Source organism: Nothoprocta perdicaria, unplaced genomic scaffold, assembly GCF_003342845.1.
Source record: "Nothoprocta perdicaria isolate Ctin4 unplaced genomic scaffold, notPer1 scaffold_311, whole genome shotgun sequence".
Classification (NCBI taxonomy): domain Eukaryota; kingdom Metazoa; phylum Chordata; class Aves; order Tinamiformes; family Tinamidae; genus Nothoprocta; species Nothoprocta perdicaria.
Window position 1 is genome coordinate 157,382 of NW_020455546.1, and position 22,031 is coordinate 179,412.

Here is a 22,031-nt window from a genome sequence, read left to right on the forward strand (position 1 = left end):
CAGGACCTCAGAGGAGGTGGGTACTGGCTCTTGGGCAGTACGTGAGATAAGCAATTCCAGAGCTCCCACAGAATGATTATGGTTGGAAAAGACCTTCAAAGATCATSGACTCTAACCCTAAACCCCTCAATGCTCAGTGCAGCTACTCACAGCCATCCAGATAATCCCTGTGTCGACGTGGGAAGAGGGAATATGGCAATGGAGTACAGTGTGTTATCCAGTGGCTGAAGGACTCTGCCAGCCTCGAGACAGCTCTGCTCAGATTAGGAACCCACAATGCCTGCTTGGATCCTGCTCAGGCAAGGAGAAATGTCCCAGGATGACTGTCTTGTACCCAGATAGGCAAACACTCCCTTGCCTCAGTCATCCTCCTCGGTTATTAATAGGGAATTTGTGGGAGAGTGGTAGTAGCCATCRCATTTCCACCAAAACAGGTTGTCCTCTTGTTTACAGTCAGAGGGATCTGAGAAAAATGTCCACTTGTTTTTGTATGTCTTTGTTTTTAATAGCAGCCATAAAAGATGCACTTAAAGCATTATTAAACCCATACTTCAGAGGTCTTTGTAGTGTTATCAGCTTTGTATGTCTACAAGAAATAAATGCAAAATTGGCAGACAGATGTTTGAGGATACATCATTTGTTGTCTAGACCTCAAATATCTTAACAATTTCCATCTGTGATCCAATACAGTCTATGAAGGATTCTGTTCTCATTTCTATCATTTGCTTATAGGAAATCGAATATATTAAAATGTATCTGAAATTGTTGAGCTTTACAGTTRGAGACCTTCAGTTCCTCCTTAATGGTAGTATTCAACAAGTAGTTAACAACTCTAGAAGGCTTTGTATTTCTAAGGAGCTATACATAATTRCCTTGCATGTTGGGGTTTTCTTTGGCAAATACGAAGAATTTTCACACTTTCATGGCCCTGCTGCTTCTGCTGTCAGTGGCTGGTTAAAGCATCTGCTTTAACCAGGATATTTTTGTATTGTTTCTCTCTMGACTCCAAACTGGTAGTTCCACTTGTTAAACTGGGTTGGCTTTTGCAGTATCTCTTGCTGTGGGGTTCTCCTTTGCTTTCCATGGTACATTCCAGAAATTTCTTGCTTGCAGGCAGGCAGTGCTGTTTATAGTCTTCATTTTGATGTTTGAAAGTCTTCCACAGCTCTTCCCTTTTCTCTATTTTTTGCTACGACACGTGAATTGAACATTCCTTAACGAGTTAAAACTGAACATTTCCTTGCTAAATACAGCTGGCCAAGGAAATCCTTGAGGCATGCTTCTCCAGTTCTGCTCTCCTCTTGTTTTGTTGTTCTTAGGATTACAGCACAGGAAAACTAATCAAGTGTGGTCTACAGTATGGTGGGCGTCTGTACATGTGATGAGCCTTGTATTGAATCCTCCTTCAATATATGCTACATTTGCTCCACTCAAAGCAGAGTTGACATTTAAAGCTAATTTGGAATTCTCTGTTCGCTGAAACTTTGAGACCCTGGGATTGACATTGCTGAAGAGAACTCAGATAAACACTTGCTGGTGAAACACTGGGATTTCAGAGTGGGTTGSTAGTGCAAAATAAACAAAAAGCCCAGTGACGTCTACTGGAGGAGCCAATTTTCTTGTTAGCACAATGTTAACAGAACTGCTGTATCCTTAATGTCAATTTAATATTCATTAAAGACATTTCCCACATTGGCAGCCTGTTAACTTTCTAGTGAAGTTACTTGCCAAGTTGGGGTTATTTACTCTATTACATTTAAGCTGGAGTAGGAAAACAAGCTACTTCTAATCAATCTGCTTTTAAAGTATCTWAAAAGTTTACAAAAATAAATGGAACTAAATCATTGTAAAGCTCGGGACTACGTGCTTGGGGAGCAGTCTTATTTTATTTACTGCCAAAGCAATCTCCGCACCAAAGATGACATCTCTGAAGATGGCAGAGAGAGGCACCCTATGAAAACCTCACTGTAAAACTGTTTMGAAGGTAAGGAATGCCCTAAGGAATGGTATCATCTTCACTGGCAAAGTCCATCTGCAGAGATTGCCATTTGTCCTCTGCATATCTGTACAGGACATGTATATGTGCATGTCTGTCTGCCTACATGTTATCTACCAACCCTGCAGTACAGAGCTTGCCTGTAGTTGAAGGCAGAAGGTCCCAGTCCTTCCAGCTGCCTGCGTGTTCTGCCCACTCGCAGTTGGCTTGCTTGGGGGACAGGGCTTTGCTAAGTGTAGTATGGGGGACTAATAGCCTAGTGAGTGAGTGCTGAGAGGTATATGTCTGCCTTTAGCAGAAGCTGCTCCTTTTGGGTGCAGCTTTATGTTACATTGCAGTCAGACTGTGGCCCCTGGTTTGTTAACGTGGCAAAATGAGCACAGGGTGCGGCCCGAGCARGTCACTGCACAGTCAGTACTGCGTGAGTGAGTTCTGCTTCTGTGGGGCAAGCAGCAGTGGATTTTACTGAGCACTGCTCACTGATTAAAATCTTCCCATTTTTAGTATGTTAGGGCTAAATTGGTAGCATTAGCTAAACTCCCTCCAGCCCAATCTCCATCCAGAAACTGAATCCCCATTGATTAAATAAGGGAGTTGGTTAAACCCTGTCTGGATGCTGGTTAGTGATCTCATATTATGACTATTTCTCCTGATGAATGATGCTCATCCATCATCACTTTTCTTCACTGAAAAGCAGCAGGATGGGAAAAAAAGCCCGCCAGTTTAGCCATGCAATACTTCTTTTCCAGACTTTTTGCAGTTGCCAAGGCATTATGAAAAATCTGAAACTTTAATGTTTCCATAATGAATAACACTTTGTACCATATGACATTTTAACTTATATGCCCTTCCTTCAGATAGAATTTGAAGTGTCACAGCAATTTTAATCACATTACGATGTGCGTATCAGACAAATAAAAATAGAAAATAGAAACAAGTACTTCATGGTTTCTGGCCCTGAAAGAAGTGTTCTCGTGAAAAGCATGAGATCATTATGTATTTTTTCTTCCATAAAACTTTGTTTTGGTTTGTGGAGTTTTAGTTTAATGCATTCTTCAGCCTTCTGAGATTTATAAAGAATATTTAAACTGAAGYCCTTTCTGACCGCAACGTAGCTGCAATGAATGTTTCTCAGCAATGACGAAGGCCACGAGTTCCGCCACGAACCAGGCCAGGTGGTGAGCTGGGTGACTTCTCCAAGTGTCAGATGTGGTTTTAAGGACTTCATTATTGTTCTCTTCTCCTCCTTCCTCTTTTAGAAGGAAGATTTCTTAACACCTCTCTTCTCTCCATTCCCGTTAAGGAGCAGAGAGAGAAAAGTTCTGTCAATCACAAGTGGTATAATCTTMAGCTGGAGTGGCCTCGTTTTTGCAGTGTTGCCACTTTTGCATAAAAATGAGTGACAGAAGCCTTGGCTTGGCCTTCTGCTTCTAACTCTGTCTTGTCCCTGCCTTCCTGGCATCCAAACAAGGGAAGTGTTTTGACAAAAAGATGTTCTGTGGAGATCTTTGTCTTGGGACTACTGCTCAGATATATTGGCTATCAGTGAAAACACTCACATCGTGGAGGAAAGTCATGAATTATGTGGTCTTGTAATTCCTGTTTCAAATACAGTATTGCAAGACCCCGAGTGAGTTTTTCCTCGGAAAYGAGAATAGTGCAAAATCCATGGAGGCTTCTAGTAATGGATACAGAAAATTASTGGTTCATCACCTTCAAGGGGAGAACCTTCCTCTGTCCTGTAAAAGCCTGTAAAAAGAGGAAGAACAAGTCTCAAAGGTGATTCATGAATTCAAGTAGATCTGCTCATTCTGCTGCAGATATTTGAATGCCTGGCAATAACTAATGAATTTCCTCTGCGTGCTAAGATTTAGGGTGTGAAGGTAAGTAGTCACTTCTTCATCTTAAGAATATTGAAGAAAACAAATCAGAGGAAGCCTTGTTTAAGTCAAATAGTTGTGATTTACACAATTTCAGCACAACTCATTTAGGCTCTACTTTGACACTGGAAAAGACAGAGAAGAGCAGGTTTGACACAGAATGAAGAGTTTGCTGCACAAGACAACAAGAGCCAATTTCCTTAAAATTGTTTCTAGACAAAGGGTCATTTGACTTGCAGATTTCATTTTAACATGTTACTGAATGTTTTGTTTACTGTCACTGGGTTTTAACAAATACATTTCTGAATAAGTGCTTGGAGTGTGTGTGATCACTAGCCTTCACTTGGGTGTGTTAATGAGGCAAATATGAGTGTTTTATTACCTTAAAGTGTCATCAGCATCACCTGGATTTAATCTTGGCCACCACATTCCATATAATATTCTACTTCTCAATGGTTTGTATTTTGCTGAAAATGTAATTACCTGGGGTGAGGCATAGGAGTAGGTGACTCATACTGTTAGAGCTTCTGTGAAACACTTCAGCCATTTTTGAGAAGCAGCTAAGAGGTAAATACCTCATTTTCCCTTCTTAAGTGTTTCTTAAAACTGGTTCATTAATGAACTTTATTTTTCATCTTTTACATMTGAAACTTGAGATCTAGCAGTAGACGTGTCGCGCTGATACCAGTAATTTGCCTTTTGCTGTTTTTGTAAAATTKCACCCAAATTTGCTTGTTTTGTAAGTATCAAAACTTGCACTTTATGTAAGTTCACTATTTTCCATACTCTCTTTGACCAAACTCCGTGTGGGAAGGGAAGGGGCATCATAAAACCTGACTAAATGGGAGCAGGAAAAGAAGAGAGGCTGTAGGAGGTGAGCTACAAGAACGGGCAGAGGGAGAGGAGACCTTGAACGCAATGGGGAGCTCAGCCAGCTGAACTGGTGGGAGGAGAGGACTGGGGCACTGGAGGGAGCTGGAGGAGAATACAGGGCATGGAAACTTTCCGGGCAACAGGAGCCAGGAGTTCTTCATGGCCTGCACTCCCTGGGCACGTGGCCTTCTCGGGGCTGGAGGGCAACACGAAAGCCTCCTGCGCTCTCTTCCCTCCTGTGCTGTCAGCAAATACCTCAGGAGCCCTCGGGCWGTGTTTGTTTCTTTTCTTACTGCAGATCACTCAGCTCATTAGAGAAAGTGTTAACTGAAAGGTCAGGATCCTCTGATGCCCCAAGACTTAAGGGAAATAGATTAAAGATGCCGTGTTCGCACAGTGTTAGTGTGCTTCCCTTCCAGTCTTGAATTCTGCACAGGCCCCTCAGCCTCAGCGTGTGGACGTTGTGGACTGTGTTGAGGGAGGTCTGTCAGGTWTGTGAGGTGTCCATACAAAGGGTGCCAATTCCTTCATGGAAAACTGGGCAGCAAGCAAGGCATGTGGTTGCAGAACAAGACATGGTGGTCTCCTGGTCAAAGAAGTTGACTTCTGCTCTTGGGAACAGGGAATGAATCCCCCTTAAACTGTTGTTTTCACTGTTAGCTGCTAAATGGCTGCTGGACTCACCCAAATGGAGAGCCGGGGGAGTGACCTGGAGCTCTTCTGTGTGCTGAGTGGGCACAACTGTAAAGCAAAGGCAAGACAGCACTGCAGCCAGAAACCACACACGTTTCTCAGCATTTTAACCATATTTGGCCTCAGTTTGTTCTGGGTAAAATGCGACTAGGGTTATCTAATCTCATAGACAGACTGAGAAATCCATTTATGTTTTTCAGTAAAGCCGTTCACAGTGTGATYGTTTATGGTTAACCCTCCGGATTGGCCCAAAAGGAAGTGAATAAAATTGTGCATTCAGACAGTGTATGCATGTGAGTKAAAGCACTGGCTGTCAGAGTTAAAAAGAAGCACTGCTTGTTCACTGACGGGGAGAGAGGCCTGTGCAAAATGCTCCATATGATCACGAAAGGGAGGTATCACAACATCTCCTCACTACACTGAAGAAGGTAGATGGAGTGGACATTTGTAGATAGAAGTGACATTTGACAGCGTAGTTGCAGTGTGGTAGCTGGTAGTGGTCTCTGTTATCTGATGTGTACCTTTCCCCTAAAGTCATGGAGAGATGCCTTASAAAACCTACAGGCAAGCCTTTATTTTGAGATTAACTTAGAATTTTATTTAGCCATTGCTGGATCTGTTTTAAAGAAAAGGATTGTTATCTGCTCCTTCAACAGAGCGTTGAGCAGGTATAAGCACTCTCAATACCACAGTCGCATGCTCTGGTACTTAAATGGTACAGCATTCAAATAAGGTAATAAGACATCCTAATGTGTCCTTATCTTTTCTCAGAGCCATGATAAAGTGGCATAATTCTGTAAAGCTACCAGTTGAGATAACTGTAACTGCTTTATGCCTCTTGCATTTTTGTTAGGTCTTACGGAATTTCCTAATAAAGAGTGGGGGAAGAAGAGCCCCTCCCCAAAAAGTTATTTTTTAGTCACTAAGCCATTGGGGTTCCTTTTTATTTTCCCCCTCTACTAGAGTTTTTGAGCTTCTAGTCACTGTCCTCCCTGCCCTTTTTTTAAGCTGCTCTGTTTTATTGATGTTGTGGCTAATTCACAGCGTTAACCCTAGAGTCCTGCTGCTTGGGAGTCAGGGATCTGATTAACTCTCCAGGCAGAAGTGCTGCTCTACCCGCCCCAGACAGGGCAATCCAGGGCAGGTCAAACTTGAAGATAGGGAYTGAAATAAATAAATCACTGTTATTCATCAAGTCCATGCTTGGAAGAGAAGGAGCATGGACTGTCCATGGAAAAGGGTGAGAAAGGTCTCTGCTTACTTTTTGTTTTTCAGTTAGGACGCRCTTGGTAGGAAGTTGTTCTCTGTGGATGATACTAGAGAGAAATGGGGTCTTTTAATGTTATCTTGGGAATTAGCTTGCTGCTTCTTGATGGCTGTGCGTGGTACAGGAGATTTTACCTGTGGTTCTTTTTCAAACAAGAATATTTCCTTTTTTTCATCTTAGGAATGTTTTTCTTTAATTTGCTTTTTAATGCTGCTATAAACACATGGTGTTTCTAAAACTTAAAAATATTTCTGTGCATTTGCACTGTCTTTCCTGAGGACTGARAACTGCTGTCAGATCCCAGCCCTTGCTGGCAGGTCCCAGCAGCGAAACCCATGATTTATTAATAACACAGCTGCAGCTTCAGCACTGCCATTAAGGGCTGGTAAACATGCTTTCATTTTGTTGAGACAAGATAGTGGCTTTTCACCTTTCCAATTAGGTAACGTGCGCTGGACTGTTTGTGCATTAAACTAGAGTATTGCTTTCCTCATGTTGTTTGTTAAGTAGACTCCACAGTCCATGCTGTGGGAAGAAAGAGAAGGAAGAGAAAAAAGGAAGGAAGAAGGGAAGGGGTTATTTTTTTCATTATTTGTAGTCTGATAGTGCCTAGAAAGCCTCAGGTTAGCTCAAAAGTCCCGGTATATTATTGAGTGTAGATGCAAGAAACCTTTGCCTTCAAGAGCTGCTTCTGAGCTCAGCAGAAGCTGAGTGGCAAAGCCAGGGTGAAAAGCCCCATGTAGAGAGCCGTAGCGTGACTTGCCTGCAGCACCAACGTGCTGCAGCACCAACGTGCTGCAGGTGGCCAAATGGCAGTCACTCAAGTGGCAGTCCCTCTCTTGGCCCCTGCGGAGGTGTTTGGTTGCTGTGCCTCCTGCCTGAGGGGCTGATGCTTGAAAACACACGTCCCCGAGGTTCTCCCTGGGTACCTGTACGTGGTGTTTGTCGTCCTGCGTGACACGCTAGCTGAGTCCTTTGATACACTCGATCAGTCCGTGGATACAGCAGACTGGCCAAATCATGAGCCTTTCCCAAGTGAAAGCCTTTCTGTCTCGGTGAGTGCAGCTCTCAACACCTCTCAGACATCTTCTCAAGATGCCCTGTAATGGATAATATTTTGTACAAGACCATATACAGTAGCTGATTTATAACATTCTCTTATTTTGTTGTGATCCTGGGCAGACGGACACCTCATGGCAAAGCGTGTCTCCTACTCCATGTGATGACTTTTATAGCCATTTGTGAGGAATGTCCATTGGTGGATTTGCTGGTGGATGTCCAACCAGCAAAGCCCTCTCCCCATATGTCCATCATATCACATGAACATTGGAGAATATGGTCTGTGTGCAGAGATGTTGTAGGGCTTCTTCTCACCCTGTCAGAGAAATGAAGCATCTCAGTGACAATTGTCACTGTTTCAGTTATCTTTGCATACGTTCTTGCTGCAAAATGTTGTTTCCAAACCAAGTTAGAGCACAGCTTGGAGTTTAAACTCACTTCTGTTCATATGAGCAAGCGTGAATTAAAATAAGCATATGTCTCCTTGAAGACTTCTAGGCAAATTATAAAAGTAGTGAGGCAAGATGTTTATTAGGCAATGGAGCCGTGCCACACTCCTTGTCTTGTCTGGTCAGAATTTAATATGTGCTGTTCTTCTGTTACACCACTTTTCCCTCTCCTTTTGCCAGCTGACCTGCAGTCAGACAACTTATCTTTTTTTACTGGTGCTACTTCTAGAATGGCTATTTTTGTCTGCTCTTGAGAAAGGGAGAAAAGTTGAATAAAACTGCCCCTACCCAAATTTTCAGTTCTTCTTGTTTTTAAGTTCAGTCAACTTAAACTTGATGATCAAGTATGCTGTTTACCAGTAAAAAAAATCATTATCTTAAGTTACAGTTTGGTCCCATCTAAAATTGGCACAGTTTTTTTCTGTGTTAAAAACAGGCCATCTTTGTAATGAGTTGATGCATGAGTGCTGCCCAGTCATCCTTTAGCTGTGCGCAGTGCCTCTTGACAGCACGTGGTGAGACCCCATAAAGATTTTAAACGTATTCTCTGTTGTATGTGCATGAGTCTGCAGATCCTTCTACTTTGCAGACTATGCAGAGTYGCAATGTTACGTCTCTGTTATCACAACTCTTCTGGAGTTAATTTGCTGACTGCATGTGGTCTTTTCATGAGAGGAGCTGTACGGTTGTCATGTGCTTTGCACCCAGGGACTTTGCAACCTGTGAAGAGTCTCTCTGCAAATGCAATAAAAATAATGCATTTTAAGTATTTTATATAAGTAAGGTTAGACTTTCCTCTGCTTATGTTAGTTCCATAGGAGATTTCTCCTACACACCTTCATGCTGGCTGCCTTTTATTCCATGGAAGTTGCCTGTGTACTTGAGAGTGAAGATTTATTTCAGCATTGTCTACCAATTCTTGAGTCATCAGTGTTAACAGTCAAACAAGGATCTAATGTAAAAAGAACTATTTTAGATCCTGATTGCCAATGACAGGGAAAAATGGAAAACAGAAAGGAGGCTAAGTAATAGGGGAAGAAACTTTTATTTCCCTATTTTTCTCAATAAAATAAATTGATATTAATTTGAAACTATTGTTCCTTTGGCTAAATGTCTTTGTCTTATTTGTGAAATTAATCTCAAGGCTGTTTGACAAATGGTTCACAATTTCATAAGCATCCTTTTTGTCATCTGCAATATCTGCTTGAATTCTTTTTCTTCAGAGCAATTTAATATTGAGTACAGTTCCCCGGATATCGTAAGGCAAATTATTAAACCATTCTCCATAGCCATCCTTCTCAACATTTGTTTGAAAGAGGATCTTGAGAGACTCAGAGCTCTTYGTGCATTGCAAATGTGTTCTTCAGTAGAACATTTTGTCTTTTTTTCCACTTAAATAAGTATCTCCTATTAAGTCTTTAGTGTTAAGACCCTTACGACATTTAGAGATTCCATCTCTTTGTAAGATTTCTATTTTTCTTCATTATTTTCTATCTTTTTATGTCAATTACTTTCAGTTCTTGTTCTCTAATTTTATGAATAAAATCATGATTTGTATTACACCAGCTTTTATTTTCTTACAAATAATTGAAATCACTAGAAGAAATAGCTAATGGGTTTTCTTATCTTTTTGGAAACTGAATCAAGCTGAAGTCACCTGAGAATTTTTTTGCTTTCATTTTTCTTTTGACTTTCAAGCAAGAAGGTGAATTTGCCTTCTACTTTGTCTTGAAACGGAAATGAGTGGGTGCATATAAATATGTATGTACACTCACTATCATTGGTGGGTGGCTTGCAAGGTAGCTTTAGAAATAAGGAATTAATTTGTTCTGCAAAATTTCTGCCTTTTTTTTTTTTAGGAAAATAGATCCAACAGCTGAGTTATTTCAAGTGTAATGGATTGGATACTTTTGTTTTTTGGAATAGATTTTTTCCTTTAGGTCATTGTGTTAGTGAGTTGTATTGGCAACAAATGAATATTGAAGCAATTGAACTTTCCAACAAAAATTTCGTATTCCTGTTACTAGTATAGTTTGATCCTTTTGGATATTTTGTACTTTTTCTCATCTGAGAAATGTTCAAGTGTGTCTCATTTTCAGGATACAGGATCTTATTCTGGTCTCCGTTTTTTTCTATAAAGTAAGATTCTACTTAGGTTAAAGAAACCATGCTTTCTTTTCAAGAGCATGTATATTTTCAAGTGGACATACTCTAGATACAAAATTATGCAAAACTGAAAAAGACAGAGCTTGTTTGAAGCTCTCTTTCTATATCTTAGAGGAAAAAATAATGTTACATTAAAAAAGAAAGAAAAAAATACTACCAAAAGTCACTGCAGAGGCTTAAGTAAATCTTTTAAGTCTTTGCACATACGCTTAACTCTACAGGCATGTATAGTTCTGTAGGTTGAATACTTAATGGTAGTTGAGTAGTCTACTTTTTTTGCTAGGATAAGTTAATAAGCGGATAGGCTTGCATGTATAAATTGAATTCCAATATTGTGATGTTAGATGGAAAATACTTTTTTAACTCTATCCAAACTGAAGTGTAGTATTTTTCCCTAATTTTGAGTGTCAAATGTGCTGTTGGTGTTTGAGCTGTTGCATAATAAAGGCATAAAAATCAATCCTCTTGAATCAGAGGAATCATCACTTCTGGGGTACCTGAATGAATATTGAGTTAGTGTTTTCCTGAGATGTTATTTTTGTTAGTAGTATTTTTGTATTTGAAAACGAGTTCCTGGATTAGACGCTTTGGGGTGGCAGAGCTCCTGTCGCTGCCTGTGGATGGGAGTATCTCTGAACACCCAGCCCTCCTGCTGCCTGGGTCTGTTTTTACCCTTACAGAGCCCAGCCTTCCTGGAACTGAGAATTCCTTTTTTTTGTGTAACAGTGGAATTGTCGGATGGGTTGAGCGGGGCCCGCGGCGCGCGCGCCCGTTCAGCGCTCGCCAGGGGCTGCTGCGGAGGGAGGGCGGCCGGGGAGACGCGGGCCCGGCGCTCAGCCGAGCGCGGTGCAGGCCCAGCCGCCTCGCCGGTGCTGGCGCCGCCCTCGCCGCGCTGCTGAGAAGGCCCAGAGGGGATCTGATCAACACGGATAAATACCTAATGGGGGAATGTAGGGAGGAAGGCGCCAAGGTCTTCTCAGTGGTGGCCAGTGACAGGACAAGGGGCAGTGGGTACAAGYTGCAACACAGGCAGTTCCATCTCCATGTGAGGAGGAACTTCTGTCCTGTGAGGGTGCCAGAGTCCTGGCACAGGCTGCCCAGGGAGGCTGTGGAGTCTCCTTCTCTGGAGATCTTCCCAAGCCGCCTGGATGCCGCCCTGTGCCCCGTGCTCTGGGTGTCCCTGCTGGAGCAGGGGGTTGGACTGGATGRTCTCTAGAGGTCCCTTCGAACCTCAACCATCCTGGGATTCTCGCTGCCTCCGTCCCCGGCAGCAGCTGCCCCGCGCTAGCCCTTCCTCTGCCAAGAAGCAGGAGTTGGAYGGTGTGTAACATCCTCAGACACCTGACACCGGTACCGAGCAGGGGATGGCGAGCTGGCTGGCATGCCCGTGTTTGCAAACACTCCCGTTGATTAAAGAGCCACCTGATCTTTATGGCCATGTGCTAGTTTGCTGAGGCAGGACAGTACTGAAAACAGCACTGTTTTTTTCAGTTGCAGAGGTGTTTGTAGCCCTAGGTGCTCTTTTTTTTTTTTCTATTTTTTTCAGTGTGTGTTTTAACTCCAGCAAATATTTGGAGAGTTAGTCCCTGAGAGGAAGCCAGAAACCAGAAAATCATTTTCCTCTTGAAGAACCAGTTATTTAAATACCTTCTAAAGCCATTCGTGTCTTAGAAGTCCCGTACTATTTTTTTTTTCATAAAGCTGCATATGCAATCCGGAGAGATCACGCGATTTCATCTGCATTCGTTAATTTTAGCTCGCGTTCTTAAGGAAACAAAGCTTGCATAATTGCACTAGCCTTATTTTTGTCAGTCATCCCCGCACTCTAATAACTTGTGAGCACCCTGGCCAATTCCAGGCACGTTTGCTCGCAGCAGACATCTCGAAGGCGCATCAGAAAATTCTTGCTGCTTATGCAAACATCCGTGCCTGTTTAAAAGGGAGAGACCCAAACTGTTGCCCAGTTAAGGAAAAGGCCACGGCACAAATTGAGCCCTTCACTAATCTGGTCTGCCAGCCACATGCACATTCTGGCCGGCCGTTGAGGACATGCACAGCGTGAGCAAGTTATATTTACTGTCTGCCTGTTTTCCAGTCTATAGTTAGGAGACGTGGGAGGAGAAGAAGGGAGCTGGGGAAGGAGGAAATGGGGAGGGAGGGAAATGGGGCACAGAAGGAATTTGGGAGTCTGTGGAGATTTGGCAGGTGTGGGGGGTAGCTGGGAGTACCAGGGCTGCTGCCTTCCCCAAGGACCGTGTGATGCATGATGAGGTCTTGGTGAATCTTGTGTGGTTTAAAAAGAGGATTCATGCGAATCCTCTGTTGGGAGGGCGTGAGATAATTGTTATGAGCTGAAACAAGGGATGTTCATCCTGGACATGAGGAAAAGCTGCTCACGATCAAGGCTGGCAGCAGATCTGGCTACCTGAGAGGTTAGGAGGCCTTTCTAGACCCAGCTGGATGAAGCACTGAGCTTCAACCAGATCTGAGCTCAGAGCCCTCCCTGCTCCGAGCAGTTTGGACTGGAGACCTCCTGAGATCCCTTCCAGTCTGAATTTGACTCCACTTTTGCAAAATCATTTTCATGCAGGAGAGGATGCCACAAGCTTTCTGGATTCGCTCTGTGAACCAGGGTGAATCATTTACTACCAGCCGTTCTAACAACCTCTACCRACTCCTGTCTTAGAAGCTAACTTCAGTGCATGGACTAAATGAATGTGGATGTGTTAGTTAATTCTCATTTTCAAATATAAAAGAAACCTTCCGATTTTGCTTTTGTTTATAATAGAATTCAAACCACTTTGTTTTGTGAAAGGGTAATTTTAGTAAGTAAAAACTGAGGGCAATGTTGTGAATCATTATGCATAGTCAATCCACAGCCAGGACCTGGGTGAATTATTGTTGCTACTACTAAAGCAATAGTAAAATACTGAAAAACATTGTGGGTTAATAAAATATTCAAGAGAGAACTGTAGCCATACAACTTGGAGACAGGAAGTGCTTTCTTAGTATTTTAATATGCACAGTCGTGGGGTATTATTTTTGCACAAGCTTTATTTTGGTTCTTTTAAAATTGCAGTTCTTCGCCCATACATAGCTTTTTAATATACTCCAGGCTTTAGCCTTGTTTTGTGCTATTGATTTTAGACGAAACCAGCCATTGTTCTTCATGGGAAAATCKGTGGATTTGAAAAGAAAAAAGAAWAAAATAAGAATATTGTGACATGGCTCATCATTAAGAGATATTTTTCTGATATTAAGCTGCTCTGGAGAGCATTGCCCACATGGAAGCATTTTGCAGAGCTTCCTGTTGCTGCAGCTGACTTGGGAGACCCTGGAACTCCAGCCTGTGTGCGCTTCCTCACCGTGTCCCGCTCCCTGACCACAGCGGAGCCTGTGGCGCATCCCCAGCACAAGTCGCAATGTGTTCCCGGGTGTAGTTAGCAGCAAAATAGTCTGTTTGTGCAAAAATGTTCCCATACCTGCCTGACCCATGGCCTGTGCATCAGGCTGGTTCCTGTAGCCAGCTGTAGGAGGCAGGGCTGGAGAAATGAAAAGTGGGAAGTAGGCACTGTCCTTCCAGGATGAGGGGAGCACTGATGTACCGGGACTTCAATCCGATGTCCATCCATCGCTGCTGCCATATGGAGACAGCTCATGGCAAGTGAACCATTTTAGTGAACGTGCACAACAAGCAAAGAGCAGTTAGCGGCCTGTTTGCTGATAACCTCCTCTCCGTGGCTGCTCTGGGGACAAAGTTTTCAAGCCAGTCTGTCAGCTCGCACGCTCGGGTTTAGGGCTGACACATGGGAATGGATTTTGGAAGTCGTTTCTTCCCCTACTGCCTGCCCCGTCCTTCCAACAGAATATGTGCTGCTTCCACCAGTGGGAGTGAAGGTCTAAGGAGCAGCTCCCCAGCCCCCTAGATGTGGTGTGGAGTGATGAACCAAACCTTGCTTCGGGGGCCTGGGAGATCAATGCATGCGAAAATTAAAGGGCAGGGTTTGCTCTGAGATGGCCTGCTAGCGTAGCAGTTCTTGGCAAGAATCCCAAGCGGGCCCGTTGATGCCTAGGTACTTGTGCTTGTGGACATTGACCTGCCATGTTGATATTTCACTTTGTGTACGGGTGGTTGGTCTGCCGGGTGGTCGCTGTGCGTTATCATTTCAGCGGGACCTCATGTTTGAGTTCTTAGCAAACAAGAAATCCAGGGTCACGTTTGTCTGAGATGATAGAACAAATTTGACTTTCTGCTTTTGCTTTTGGGCTGATGGGTAGTTGGGCATCAGCCCAGCTGCACTCCGAAACAATTCTCGTCAGGAGTTCATAGGAATGAAGAACATTCATTAAACAATTGCTGATGAAAAGTTACTTTCAGCAATTTTCCTCCAACTGTTGCAGGTCCGAAACCTGAAGTCTGGTCCCAGATTTTATTTCATTTTGGTAGACAGGACTAAATTAATCTGCTGACTGTTTTCAGTGGTCATTCCACTGCAGTTTCTTTTGGGTCATTTCATTTCAACAAGGCTAGGTCTGTTTACAGCGCTTTCTGAAGAAACGTGAAGGGGCCACAGAAGTCTTTCATAGTGAGTTCATTGCTAACCAACAGCTCAGAAAACTAATAAATGAGGCACAAATATGAGCAAGTTTAGAGGTGCACRGAGGGAGAAGGCGAGTTTTCTATATGGTTGGATTATTTTGGAATGTGTTTGGAATTGCAATCTTCTGTGCTCTGTGAGTGGGTTTGTAGAACCTGCTGCCTTGGTATATACTGGGTGTGTGTTTTCTGCAGTAGTATTAGAGTGCTGCCTGCTGCCTCCCTTCACACGTAAGGCACTTCAAAAAGCCAGGATAGCTGAGAGCTGCTCTGGCTCCTGATTTCAGGATCCCTTTCGTTTCCATAGATAGATACGAGTGGTGCTTGATTTTATTTTGCTCTTTTTGTTCCCGTATTTGCTGTACAAACTATTTACATATAAATTAGAGTGAGGTTAAATAGGGCTCGGTTAAAAATGCCTTCATCAGGAAATGCTAATGCGGCAGCGTACCAGCGTGCTTGTTGCCTTCATGAAACATGTGATGATTTAACCTCGTAAGGCAGTGGCCTTATTACCCAGTGAATGGAAGAGCCAAGCTGCCTTCTGCGTCCACGGCACATGGGGACTATTCCTGTTCCTGTTCATGCCAGCTCACAAAGTAACTTTTATTTTGTGGACTTAATTAAAGCAGACAGAATGAATGATGCACAGGCATCAGAAAGAAGGCATGATATAGTGAGAGTGGCTGCGGCTGTGCAAGCAAGTTAAACGGCAAGAAAAAGTGTTCTTGAGCACTGAAACCTGGTTATCAGGTTGAGCACTGAAACCTGGTTGGGCATGTTCAGCTTGGAGAAGAGAAGGCTGGGAGGGGATATGATTAGCGTGTGTAAGTTCATGAAGGGGGAATGTAGSGAAGAAGGGGCCAGGCTCTTCTTAGTGGTGGCCAGTGACAGGACAAGGGGCAATAGGTATAAGTTGAAACCCAGGCAGTTCCATCTGCATGTGAGGARGAACTTCTTCCCTGTGAGGGTGCCAGAGCCCTGGYACAGGCTGCCCAGGGAGGCTGTGGAGTCTCCTTCTCTGGAGATCTTCCCAASCCGCCTGGATGCCGCCCTGTGCCCCSTGCTCTGGGTGTCCCTGCTGSAGCAGGGGGTTGGACTGGATGGTCTCTAGAGGTCCCTTCCAACCTTGAACATTCTGTGATTCTGTGATCTATATGGGTTTCTTGAATTCTTTTGTCTTCTGCCATCTAACCTACTCCCAGGCACCAGGATCAGTTCTGGATTTAGCAGGGAATCGGAGCTGTTCCCAGTAGTTCAGCAGCCTGTTGGCATGCATTCCCATTGGCCTCGGTGCGGGAGAACATGGGCATGTTGCATTTGCCCCTGTATCACTAGCTGTTAAATCCTCAGAGAAAGAATTAGAAGAATCAGCTGCATTTGAGTGTTTGAAGAGTGTAACATGAGCTGTGGGACGTGAGAAGCGTCCGGCAGTGTTGGGTGTTTTGTAGGAGCGTGTGTGCGTGTTCACAGGTGCCAGGGGACGCATGTATGTCAGAGCATGCAGCAGTGCCTCCTTTCTTAGGCATCTCAGTGAGTTAGTCTGGGCTGCAGCGGTGTGTGTTCCTGCCTGGCGAAGCATTATCAAGCCCTTGTACCTGTAAAGGGAAGGTTCGAGAAGCACTTGAAAAAAATTTCTCAATTTAGAAACTGGTCTTCTATAAATGGTGGCAAAGCCAGTTTGACCAATGCTCTAGGACCTCTGGCCACAGATCTTAGCACTTGATGCCTGTTTATGAGCCGTGTTACTGAGGAGCTTCTAATCTTTGCATCCTACCTGCAGCAGTGGGGATGGAGTCACCCCCCCCTACGAGTGAACCACAAGGTTTCCTTTTCTGGGGAAATATGTATCAGTGTTTCTACATTTTAATCAACACAGACCACTCGTTGTGTCCACTCCTTTACTACACAAGCTCTTGAAGGCCACAGCCCRGCCATTTTGTTGTGTAACTGTCTCTTTCAGGTTGATCAGGAGCTCTGCTTTTGCTGTGTTCCTTCACATTTAGCCCCATGTACTGCTACTAAATTTAATCTCCAAAAATACCGGCTTGACTTCTTTCTTTTATACCAAAGTGAGGCCACTTGAATTAATTCAAAGTTGTTGGGATGCAGGAAAGCAGGAAGCTAGAAGCCAATGAACTGCAGTAGAGATGGGCATACAAGAGAACACATGCAGAAAGTTGCTCCTTTACATCTTGACTGACACATATATGCAGTTATTTTAATATAAACGGCTCTATTTTYTGAAGGAATGTTTAGATTTGTTATTGATAATGTAATTCATAAAACACATATGGTAACACCAAATAGCCTAGCCAAGATATTCCGAGAGRTGATTCAGGCAGTCCAGATAATACTTAAAATACTAGAATAATAGAGGAGTGACCAGCTAAACTGCCATCAACTATTTTCCAAGTCTTTTACTTTCCTCACAGGTGACCTTAATGACAAATGAGAGGCAGGGGGCTGAGGCAGAGCTCCAGGCCACCAGCTCCTCCCACCTTGCTGCAGAGTTCCCAGGAAACACCCATTATTTCATTAATTCTCGCTTAATTCATGGTGTAACATTTTGCCTCGAGGCATTAAGCTATCATCAAAAGCGATGTAACATCGAGTGTCACTTTTTTTTTTTCCCAGGGTCGTTGTACAAGGGAGAACTGCAAGTACCTTCACCCACCAACGCATTTAAAAACGCAACTGGAAATCAATGGCAGGAACAATTTAATTCAGCAGAAAACGGCAGCAGCAATGCTGGCCCAGCAAATGCAGTTCATGTTTCCAGGAACACCGCTACAGCCAGTGGTAAGTGTGTTTCCCACATGATGTTCCTGGCAATGAAGCTGAGGTACGAGGCTGTACTGACCTGCAAAAGCTGCCTGCAGCATTATCAATAAAAATAATGGCTGGCTGTTAAGTTGTGGAACTGCTGAGATGCTAGAAATAATCTTGTTTAAATTTGCATATGAACATAGGAAGGAGTATAACTGTAGGCTGAAATATTTTTATTCCAGCTTCATCTATTTTTCTTTTTCTTTCTCTCTTATTCAGTTCATGTCAGGTTTTGTCTAGCTTTGCAAGGGTCTATGAGGCAGAGTGGCTTTAAGTAATATTTAATCTCAATATCAGGAGCAAAGAGTCTTGTCATTCCAGATAGTATTTCCTTACCGTCTTGAAAKCTGAAATATTCCAGGATAAGACACTTGAAGGGAATTGACAATGCGTCCACTTTACAAAATTCAGCATTTTATCTTGAGGTAATGTGTGTGATATCTGGAACACTTGAAATCCAGAAGGTGACATAAAGCCAGAGTTCTGCAGGAATGAACAGCTCTTTGGTTATCCATGAAAATGATCAGTTGCTCTGAGTTGCCTTTGCAGTTTATTCCCGGGTGGTACCAGAATTTATTGCTAGGCAAGTTACCTGAATTGAACTTTTCACATATTGTTGCTGCTGCTGCTGCTGYTTTCTCAATTCAAACTCCAAGTACAAGGCAYTGAAGTGGGATTTCTTTCTCTGCCTTGAGGCATCTACAGCGTGGGCATCGACTTTGGAGTTGGACTTCCTAGGACCCTTTACAGTTTATCAAAAGAAATAAGCACTTTTAAATACTCTCCAGTTCATTTGTTTCAGATGTTTGCCTAAGGATTAGATGGCTGGGTTTTAGAAGTGCCTTTTTCTTTTTATGGACTGTCAAAGGAGCCAAGTATTGTCTGCATCTTGGATGAAGATATCTGAATATGGTCAGATGAATCTAAACAATCTCAATCCTGATTCTTCTGTTTCAATTCTTGTTTTCCACTTGAAACATTTGTGTGTGAGGTGGGAAGTATGAGCAAAAAATGGACGTTAAGAGTCCCTGACTTTCTGGTACATGTAGTTTTTTGGGGTGATGATGTCCTTGATGTCCCAGCTCCCAGTGCTCCTAGTGGGCAAGTTAGTCAACTTTTTAGATGCAGGTAAGATGTATCTTGGATAGATAATATTGTCATAATGTGTCTTGGTTGAGTTTTCACCCCCTACATAAAACATTTTCATGAAGTATTACAGAGGTTACAGTGCAAATTTTAAGTATTAAAATCATTCTTTTTTTTTTCATCTGTCAATTCATCATTTGAACTTTACAGTTTCATCTACGTAATGCTTTCTGTAGTGATTGCCATGAAAGAAGTAAAGACTTTTATTTCTGTCTCACGTAAATTGCCAGATTAGGATGACTCAGCTTTGACCAAATGGATACCAAGTAGGAAAAAAAAAATCTCTCTAGAAGTCATTTGGTATCTGTATTTATTCTTGGAATTGTATGTGATACAAAGTTGGCATTTATATTTTATATAACACATACTGTTCCAAAATAGTTGAACTGTTGAGTCATATAAATTTCATTATTTTAATTTAAAGGATTTAGCTAGTACTTAGGATATAAACTGTGCTGTTTGGTATCAAGCAGTTTTGATCTCTGATGAAAACAGGGCATTATTTGCTTTAAATTCTCCAGGGTAGTTGGATTCCCTTTCCATATGGTTGAGTATCCTGGCTAATCTGCTGCCCTCAGCATCTTCTCAGTACCAACTCAGACTCATTTATAATTTAGGAATTTCTTCCTAGGACAAAAAGAAAACTAAACAGATATAACCCTTTAGGCTCCTGTGCTTCATGTTACACRTTTTCTACGTTGTGTGTGGCTGGCTTCCATTTTATAATAGAGGCTACCTTGTTGAGGAAGACATTCTTCTGTCATTAAACATTCTTAAATTTTTCTCTAGTGTTCTTCATGTGTTCTGCATGTGTGATTTATTTCTAGCTACCACTTTATTTGGAAACTTAATTTCTGACAAAGCCAATCTGAGATTTGTCCTGGTTTCCACATAATTTTTCCTCATTTATAATTATAGCTTCACTCTCTGGAGCAAACATCAGTTCTGCAGAAACAAAAAGCTTTCTGCTTCTGACCGTAGTCTGACCATGGTGATGTCCCTTCTCCATTCCCAATGGAATAGGTGGTAACAAATCAGCTATTCTGATTTAGTAGAGCTAGGTTTTAGCATCACACAAGTGCCCTTTCTTCTAGTCATGACTTCACTGACTTGCTTGAGAATTTTTACACGCCTGTCATTCCTTCTAGTCAAATTTCTTTTTTTGTAAGATGAACTCTCCAGCTAAGCCTGAATAATCCTTTTCTAAATATTGGGTCCAGCTGAGATTATAATATTTATTCTGCTTGCCACCAATGGCAGCTGAACACACAAACATTTACACAGGTGAGGTTTTTCCAATGTGTGAGCCATAGTAACATATAATTGCACGAGGTGGCAAAATACAGCATGCAAACAGATGGAGGTTACATGCTGAAGAGCTCATTATATATGCTGTTATTAGAAATACGGCTTTAATAGAGTTAATAATGCTTCACTATGAAATCAAATACAGTGTTATCCCAAGGAACCAGGTATTGAGGAAAAAGCAATAAAATCTATGTTATTTCTAGTTGTAGATGTGTAAATAAGCCTGCGGTGTAAGCTGGACCTCCATAGAGATTCAGGTTAGAGAATTGCCGGAATGTGTTCCGTGATTTAAAGAAGAGAATAAACTGTGTGTGTTTTGCCAGCTGTTTAAAATGTTTGAATAAGAAGATGAATCGGTGCCAAAAAGAACATGCAAAAGGCAACTCAGAAATTCTTGGCTAAGTTTTTTCTAAAGGTAAGGCCATTTTTTTCATTTTGATCTGTGTTTTCATTTTGCAGCCCACGTTTCCAGTGGGTCCCACAATAGGAACGAACACGGCTATTAGCTTTGCTCCTTACATCACACCAGTAACCCCCGGAGTTGGCCTCGTCCCGACCGAGATCCTACCCACGCCGCCTGTCATAGTTCCTGGCAGTCCGCCGGTTTCAGTCCCTGGTTCCACTGCTACCCAGAAGCTCCTCCGGACTGATAAACTGGAGGTACTGTRGGCACCACCGTGGCTAGAAATGGGCTTCTCTGCCAGGCTCTACAAAAGATGCTTGGGATAACTCTATTCATGCTTAAATTTAACTGCTGCAAATAGTGAGGTCACAGATGGGCAGGATTTCTCCTCCTGCAGGCAGTGCTAATGAAGGAGTTTTTGTGTGTGTTGTTATTTTTAAGGTAGCGTGTTTGCTCAGTTTTAAYACACAGAAAGCAACATGGAGTTGCTTTGTTCAGAAGTGTCTCTTCATTATGAAGCTCTCCATGGCTTAGCTTTTAAACCTCAAAATATACAAGGCCTTTTCAGGTACGCTTTGATGAAATATCTAACAACCACATTTGTATTCCARTATGAATTCCCTCCTGATTTTTATGAATTAGTGTCAATAGTAGGGGAATTCTATAGCCTTCCAGCCTTCCTGAGCTGCACRTGCAGATACTGAGCGTTACAAACGCTGCAACAGGCTGCATAGGAAACCCTCAGCTGTGCTCAGGGAGAGCCCCACTGGAGGCCACGTGTCTCCGTGCAGCCGAGCTCAGCACGGCCTCTCATCCAAGTGCATGAGAAGGCCAAATGGCACTTGCAGAAATGTCCTTCCCCAAAAGCCCGAGCTCTAATGTCTAGAGCAGGTTTCTTTCTACAAAACTCTTGTGTGTTCATTCTGACCTCTTTTTTTATTATTTTTAAGGAAGCTCTTCATTTTGTTTGTAGACTGTATTTAAATGCAGTGAATCTGGTTCCTACCTCCCCCTGGTATCAGCAAGAGGAACCTCTTACCAGCCAGTGGAATTGCATGAATATAAAGTACAGTCAGAAAGGGATTTTGTGATATTTTGTGATCCCGAGCTAGTTTTACAGGGGCAGTTACTTCAGTGAGTATCCTCTATGGGTGTCTTCTAAACAGGAGGAAAAGGGGGGGGGAAAAAAAAGATATTTGGGAACGTTCGTGTTGCAAGTCAAGTTTATTTAGCAGTTATACTGCMAAGTTGCTTGTGGAGCCAAATGTTTAAGGGTAAAACAGAGACGTTTTCCTCTCCCTTCTCCCCAAAAGAAGATAAAGGGTTGTTAATTAAGCTGAATTGGCTGCGGTAGCTGGAGGAGGA

General features: G+C 42.7%; 1 protein-coding gene across 4 annotated transcripts in view; it reads left to right on the forward strand.

Moving 5' to 3' along the window:
• MBNL2 (muscleblind like splicing regulator 2) overlaps window positions 1-22,031 on the forward strand; it is a 67,338-nt gene that overhangs the window by 15,242 nt on the left and 30,065 nt on the right. For all 4 annotated transcript variants that reach the window (XM_026042706.1, XM_026042705.1, XM_026042707.1 and 1 more), the window contains exons 2-3: window positions 17,618-17,782; window positions 20,723-20,923. In XM_026042706.1, the coding sequence (XP_025898491.1) occupies window positions 17,618-17,782; window positions 20,723-20,923 (366 nt within the window). The remainder of the gene's footprint in view (window positions 1-17,617; window positions 17,783-20,722; window positions 20,924-22,031) is intronic.